The 6,802-nt window shown below is 45.6% G+C and overlaps 1 protein-coding gene across 4 annotated transcripts in view; it reads left to right on the plus strand.

Moving 5' to 3' along the window:
- Positions 1-6,802, plus strand: part of PTPRO (protein tyrosine phosphatase, receptor type, O) — a 257,373-nt gene that overhangs the window by 243,342 nt on the left and 7,229 nt on the right. For all 4 annotated transcript variants that reach the window (XM_010858738.1, XM_010858735.1, XM_010858736.1 and 1 more), the window contains 2 exons: positions 577-731; positions 3,998-4,133. In XM_010858738.1, the coding sequence (XP_010857040.1) occupies positions 577-731; positions 3,998-4,133 (291 nt within the window). The remainder of the gene's footprint in view (positions 1-576; positions 732-3,997; positions 4,134-6,802) is intronic.

The raw sequence follows: 6,802 nt of genomic DNA on the forward strand, positions 1-6,802 counted from the left end.
ACAGCAGAGCCTGGCGTGCTGTGGTCCACGGGGTCACAAAGAGTCAGACTTAGTGACTGAATAATAACATCATCCATCACTCAATCACTGTCATCTGCCCTCAGCCTGGGAACCTGATCTCTTAGGCACTTTCCAGCAGGCAGCTCCCTTTAGTGGGAGACAGCTGTGAGGGATGGGGCTGCAGCCAGATGCTACTAGCAGCACCAGGGAGAAAATGGATCACCTGGCCAAGCGGACCCAAGCTGACCACCAACCGCATCTTCCAGTGTTTAATTCATTGCCCAGAACTGATGTAACTTCTGAATGGCAGAACAAGGATGCAAACCCTGGTCTGCTTAAGCTCTTATCATGACCCAGGCATGGATTAGCCTATTTATCCTACTGTTTGAGGTTTTATACAATTAGTATTTGTTTTTCTCAGGGCCTGCTTTGTGCCAAACACAATGCTGAGAGCTAGAAAGGGAGGTGTGCTGACCGGGAGTAGAATGCAGCCTTCCCATCACTCAAGAGCTGCCGCGGAAGCCTGAGCCATCCTGACTGTGGATTGAGAGATTAATGCTTGTTTTTCTCCCAAAGGCTGACGAGATGCAGGATGTGATGCATTTTAACTACACCGCATGGCCTGATCACGGGGTGCCAACAGCCAATGCTGCAGAAAGCATCCTGCAGTTTGTACACAAGGTCCGACAGCAGGCTATGAAGAGCAAAGGCCCCATGATCGTGCACTGCAGGTAACCTCCTCAAAGGCGCTGGCTGTTAGAAATCATGGAAGGAATTTCCCATCATTCCATAAACCTCTAATCAGATTGAATTAACTGGTCAATGAGTTATAATTTTTAAAAATTTAAACAGTAGAGAGGGAGGTGGAAGGGGCATTCAGGATAGGGTGTACACATGTATACCTGTAGCTGGTTCATGTTGATGTATGGCAAAAACCATCACGATATTGCAATTATCCTCGTTTAAAAAATAATTTTAAAAAATTTAAAAAATTATGATGAACGAAGTCTTACTAAATACATGATTTACATATAATATGACTATCTTAGGGCTTCCCGGGTAGCTCAGAAGTAAAGAACCCACCTGCCAATGCAGGAGACACGAATTTGATCCCTGAGTTGGGAAGAGTCCCTGGGGAAGGAAATGGCAACCCACTCCAGTATTCTTGCCTGGAAAATTCCATGGACAGAAGAGCCTGGCAGGCTGCAGTTCATGCAGCCTGCAGACCCTGCAGTTTTGCAGGGTCACAAAAGAGTCATATACAACTTAGCAACTAAACAGCAACAACATTGTTATCAGGGGTAGCAATGAGACAAAGATGTCAGAGGAGGCATTGGTGGCCAATAAGCTTGGATCTAGCACTTTGGGCTTTGTGAGCTAGAATGACTAAGTGTGTGTGTGTGTGTGTGTGTGTGTGTGTCAGGTGGAGGGGTGGGGAGTGGGGGGTGGTAGTGGCAGTATGTGTCTCCCTGGAAAGAAAAATGCTTCATAAGCTACAAAGTTTATGACTAGGGAGGCTGCACTTGCTGTCAGTCATTCCCAGGCCAAAAAGCTTTGCTTCACAGGATGAGGTTACCTAGTCTCAACATGCTTCCTTCCAAGAGCGGAAAATAAAGCTGCTCAACCCTGGTCAAACACGTGGCCTCCTTTCACGCAGGGAGCAGGTACAGTTCTGGATGTGGCTTCATGAGTGTTCACCCAGGCCCAGAAACATTTTAGTTGAGAAGATAAGAGGGAAGAGTTGCCTGGTAGAAAAAGCAAATCAGGGCTCTGAACTTGTGGTTTTTCATGTTGGATTTCTCTCCCAGCAAATCTCACAAGTAGATTGCTTTTGGTTGCTTTTCATTTCCTTTTTCTCCTGTGTGCATGTGCATATGTTGTGAGTCATGTCCAACTCTTTGCGACCTCCATGGACTATAGTCCACCAGGCTCCTCTATCCATGGACTTTCCCAGCAAGAATACTAGAGTGGGTTGCCGTTTCCTTCTCCAGGGGGATCTTCCTGACCCAAGGATCAAACCTGCATCTCCTGCCTTAGCAGGTGGATTCTTTACCATCTGAGCCACCAAGGAAGCCCTTTCTTTTTCTCGTATTTCCTCATAATTCAGAGTTCAGAGTCAGCTGGCCCTTCAGCCCATGAGTGATTGGAAGGAAAGGAGAGCTGAGTTTATCTGTGACACTGGGGACTGTGGTGATGAACCGGTTAGCCTGAATCACTCCATTTCCCTTTATACTCAGAGTCCTGGGACTTGGGGACTGAAAGATACTGGATCCAAATATTAAATCTGATTTTGAGGCAATTATCTCAGAGATCCCTGGGTGACTGAAGCAGACCAGCACCCACTAGCAGGGCAGACAGGCTCTAAGGAAGGTCTGAGACAGTAAACTTGACCTAGGGCTGAATGGCCCCAGTGCTAGAGCTAGAGTGTGGGCATCTCAGCTAGACTTTAAAGTTGGACAGGAGGGTTTAACTCTGAGGCTCCTCAGAAGGCTGGAATTGTTTACACATATCAGCTTCTTGGGCTTCCCTGGTGGCTCAGTGGTAAAGAACCCACCTGCCAAAGCAGGACACATGGGTTCAATCCCTGGGTCGGGAAGATGTTCTGGAGGAAGAAACAGCCACCTACTTCAGTATTCTTATCTGGGAAATCCCATGGACAGAGGAGCCTGGCAGGCTACAGTCCATGGGGTTGCAAAAGAGTTGGACACGATTTAGCAACTAAACAACAAGATCATCTCCTTGAGAGCTGGTTCTTGCCTGGTTCCTGCTGTTTCCAGCAGGTTCCTTATGAATCCTCACTTTCCTAAGGAATAGAGAGCCCAGGGGCAGGAGGGCCAGGGGTGGCCAAGGCAGGCCCACAGCAGTCTAAGGGAGGGAGCAGTGATAAAACTGTAACATTAGGAGACACACCAACCAGGACTGCATACTTAAACATCAGGGGGGTAAGTAAGTTCACTTGTATCATTTCTTTTTAGATTCCTCCTGTAAAGAGTGTCATACGATACTATTTACAAAACAGAAACAGACTCTCAGAGAAATTATGGTTGCCAAGGGGGAAGGATGAGGACAGGAAGACAGTTAAAGGGCAAGGGAGTTTGGAATGGGCGTGTACACACTGCTGTCTTTAAAATAGATAACCAACAAGATCCTACTGTATAGCACATGGAACTCTGCTCAGTGTTATGTGGAAGCCTGAATGAGAAAGGAGTTTGGAGGAGAATGGATACATGTCTATGTATGGCTGAGGCCCATTGCTGGGCACGTGAAGCTGGGCACAACATTGTTAATTGGCTATACTCCAATATAAAACAAAGAGTTTTAAAAAAAATAAGGGCGTTCCTGGTGGCTCAGTGGTAAAGAATCTGCCTGCGAATGCAGGAGACATGAGCTTGATCCCTGATCCAGGAAAATTCCGTATGCTGAGCAAGTAAGACCACGTGCCACAACTATTAAGCCTGTGTTCTAGAGCCTGGGAACTGCAACCATTAAAGCTGGCGCACCCTAGAGCCCTTGCTCCACAACAGAAGAAGCCACCACAATGAGAAGCTGTCAAACCACAGCTAGAGAGTAGCCACCACAACCAGAGAAAAACCGGTGCAGCAATGAAGACCCAGTTTATAGCCAAAATCAATAAATATGATTTTTTTAATCAGTTAGTTGGGAAATGATGGTACATATAGTTTTGGTGGATTTTACACTTATTTGTTTCCAACAGTGTAGAAAATGAAAATGAAACTGAAGTTGTTCAGTTGTGTCTGACTCTTTGCAACCCTGTGGGCTACAGACCACCAGGTTCCTCTGTTCATGGGATTCTCCAGGCAAGAATACTGGAGTGGGTTGCCATTTCCTTCGCCAGGGAATCTGCCCAACCCAGGGATCGAACCCGGGTCTCCTGCATTGCAGGCAGACGCTTTAACTTCTGAGCCACCAGGGTAGCCCCTGTAACAGTATAGAAGGGCAGTCTATAAGTGACGTGGTATTGGAACCTCTTTTTCAGTGCTGGAGTTGGTCGGACGGGAACGTTCATCGCCCTGGACAGGCTCTTGCAGCACATTCGGGATCATGAGTTTGTCGACATCCTGGGGCTGGTGTCAGAAATGCGGTCATACCGGATGTCTATGGTACAGACCGAGGTAGGAACTGAATCATAGGCATTTTTAAATTGGGGCTTGACTGAAAAACTTCCCACTAGTCAATCCCATATTTCAAAACCATTGTCTCAAAATGTTTTTTGCATTTGCTGTTCCCAGTTTCTTACTGTGTGCATTCAAACTGCTCCAAGGTACAAAAGAAACAGATAACCATTCGGTATATAGTGTCTACACTTTTATTGGTGTCCTATGCCCTCCAGTAAGCCAGAGCACATGGATGTATCTATAATGGAATAAAACCTCTTTGAACAGACCGAGAGTTCAGTGAGGGTAACAGCCATCTGGGGAAATGCCACCAAGTGGAGACTTGGGAATTGGTGTGATTTAATTTCTATTTAAAATGCTAGACTCAATTCTGTAAGTTTGTCATTAGTTTGCCCTTCGTATGACTCTGTTCACTTGTGAGGATAATGTGTGTTGCACGTGTGTTTTCTGATGAGATAAAATCTTTATAATTTTAAGGATTTCCAGCCCTTCATCCACCAACACAGCCAGTCTCCTTGAGCTAAATGAATGGATTCCTTATTGTAACAACACAGAGGCATCTCCAGAAATAGCCATCAGTGCTACCTGCCCCCCTCCCCAGGCCTCCTCTTCTCCCAAGCCCTTTCCTCCTGTGAAGCCTTTGAAATGCCCTCAGGCTGGAATGGCAGCCCCGCCCGGTGCCCGCAGACAGCATCACAGTCTCAGAGAATCCGTGGGTGTACACCTGTGTGTGCCCCAAACCAGAGCACAATAGCTTCTTGGTAATCTTAGTCACCCAGCCGTACTCGCAACTTCTTAGCTTCAGGCGAACAATAATAATCCTCCTCCTCGAGGAGTGTGTGTGGGAGGAACACTTGTGGGATAGAACACAACCTGGCCTGACCGCTGATTTCAGTTCCCAAGGGATTAAAGCCTGCCTACTTCTTCCCTCTGCTTTTCCCACCAACCACCACTAGATGTCAGTGTAGCGCAAAAGCCTACTGTCCTGGCTCCTGTCTCAATGCTTCCGGTTTTCTCCCTTTCCTTGCCCTTTCCCATCTGGCCAAGGTTCTGCACAGCCATTCATTCCAATGTGTTTATTTCTGAGCTATAGCAACATCATAGCACTTTGGAAACAGTAACTCATTCACGTTCAGATGGCTCAGGGATGATTAGGAAACAAGACATCTATTCGTGTCCTCCTTGAGATCACTCACATCCCAGCCCAGCTGCCTTCTAATTTACTGCTGTGGGGACATGAACATCACCTTGTTATCATAAGTTTAAAAACGTCCCGGTTTCCCAAACAAGCCCAACTACCTAGTAATTAAACATTGCTTTATGAATCCATCCATATTTTTGGTTTTCACTTCTATAAATCCATATCCTACTATGTGATTAAAACTCCCTGTTATGTATATTAATCCCCAAGCTTCAAAGGCCCACTCCTTATTTTAAGTATTTTGGATTTGATGAATTGTCTGCCCCCATTGACTTAATTTATACCTTTTATAATTTTATAGACTGTGATTATAGCCTGTTAGCTTTCAACTTCCCAACAGCAGAATCTTAATCCCTTTTTAAAAACTACCTTCACACAGCAGACCCTCTATCTGGTTTCCAGCATCATTATCCTTCTTCAGGTGTGGACATGAGACAAGGGCTGCCACCATGTGCCTTTCTGCACAGCTGAGAAAAAGTCTGATTCCCTCCCTAACTTTCTTTCCTCAAATTTTGATTGCTGCTTTGTTTATGGTAATATTTTAGGTTGACATCTCCAGGGAAGATGGTCTTTTTAAAGTATGATATCCCTTCCCTGAACTCACGTGGGAAAATTCAAGGTCTGCAGAAGAGGCAGAGGTCACCACGGGTCACTTATTTTTCCCAGCTGTTCCAGTCCACTCTCAAGTTCCCTCAGGATTTTGCTGGGATCCTCTCTAGCTCAAGTTGTTTGTTTATGTCAACTTCATCGTTAGTCATGTCTGGAACATCTTGTCCATTGATTTACCTCTGTTTTCCCTCATTCCTATGCTCTTTGTGGTTCAGCCTGTAACTTGAATGTTAGGATTTTTCCTAACATGCTCCTTGAGCTCATTCATGCCAGAGTTCTGCAGCCTCCTAGTTTACTGATGGTAATAAATAAAAACAGCTGAGTAAACAATTATTTTCCTTCAGCCTCCCAAAGCACTCCTTTGACACTAATGGTTTTCAAGAGGCCAGAGTAATTCTCCGGCTGAGTCGTGTAAATACAGAAACCACAATGCTGTGTACAGATTACCTCCTAGGCTAGTTTCTGATTTTTCTAGGTCCTCTCGATGGCCCATCACGCCAACCCCTCTACAAAGAGCAGAAGTCACTGATTAATTTGACCTTGTCCTCAGATGCACGTTTCAAGTGCCTGCTGCATGGGCTGTATCGTGATGAATCCTCCTCCTCTTTCTCACCTGAGCAGATGTACCGTGTGGGTCCCTACACAAGAGCAGAGAGTAGGGTGGTCAGATCAGACTCTGCAAGAGGCCTGAGTCCCAGCTTGACCACCTCGCAACTCACTTCACCTCTCAAAGCTCCCATTCCGATGAACAGATACACACAGATATATAAAATAGATAACCAACAAGAACCCTGCGAATAGCACAGGAAACTCTGCTCAATTTTTGGTAATAACCTATAAGAAAAAGAATCTAAAA

This window comes from Bison bison, unplaced genomic scaffold, assembly GCF_000754665.1.
Source record: "Bison bison bison isolate TAMUID 2011002044 unplaced genomic scaffold, Bison_UMD1.0 scf7180017864390, whole genome shotgun sequence".
NCBI classification, from domain to species: Eukaryota; Metazoa; Chordata; class Mammalia; order Artiodactyla; family Bovidae; genus Bison; species Bison bison.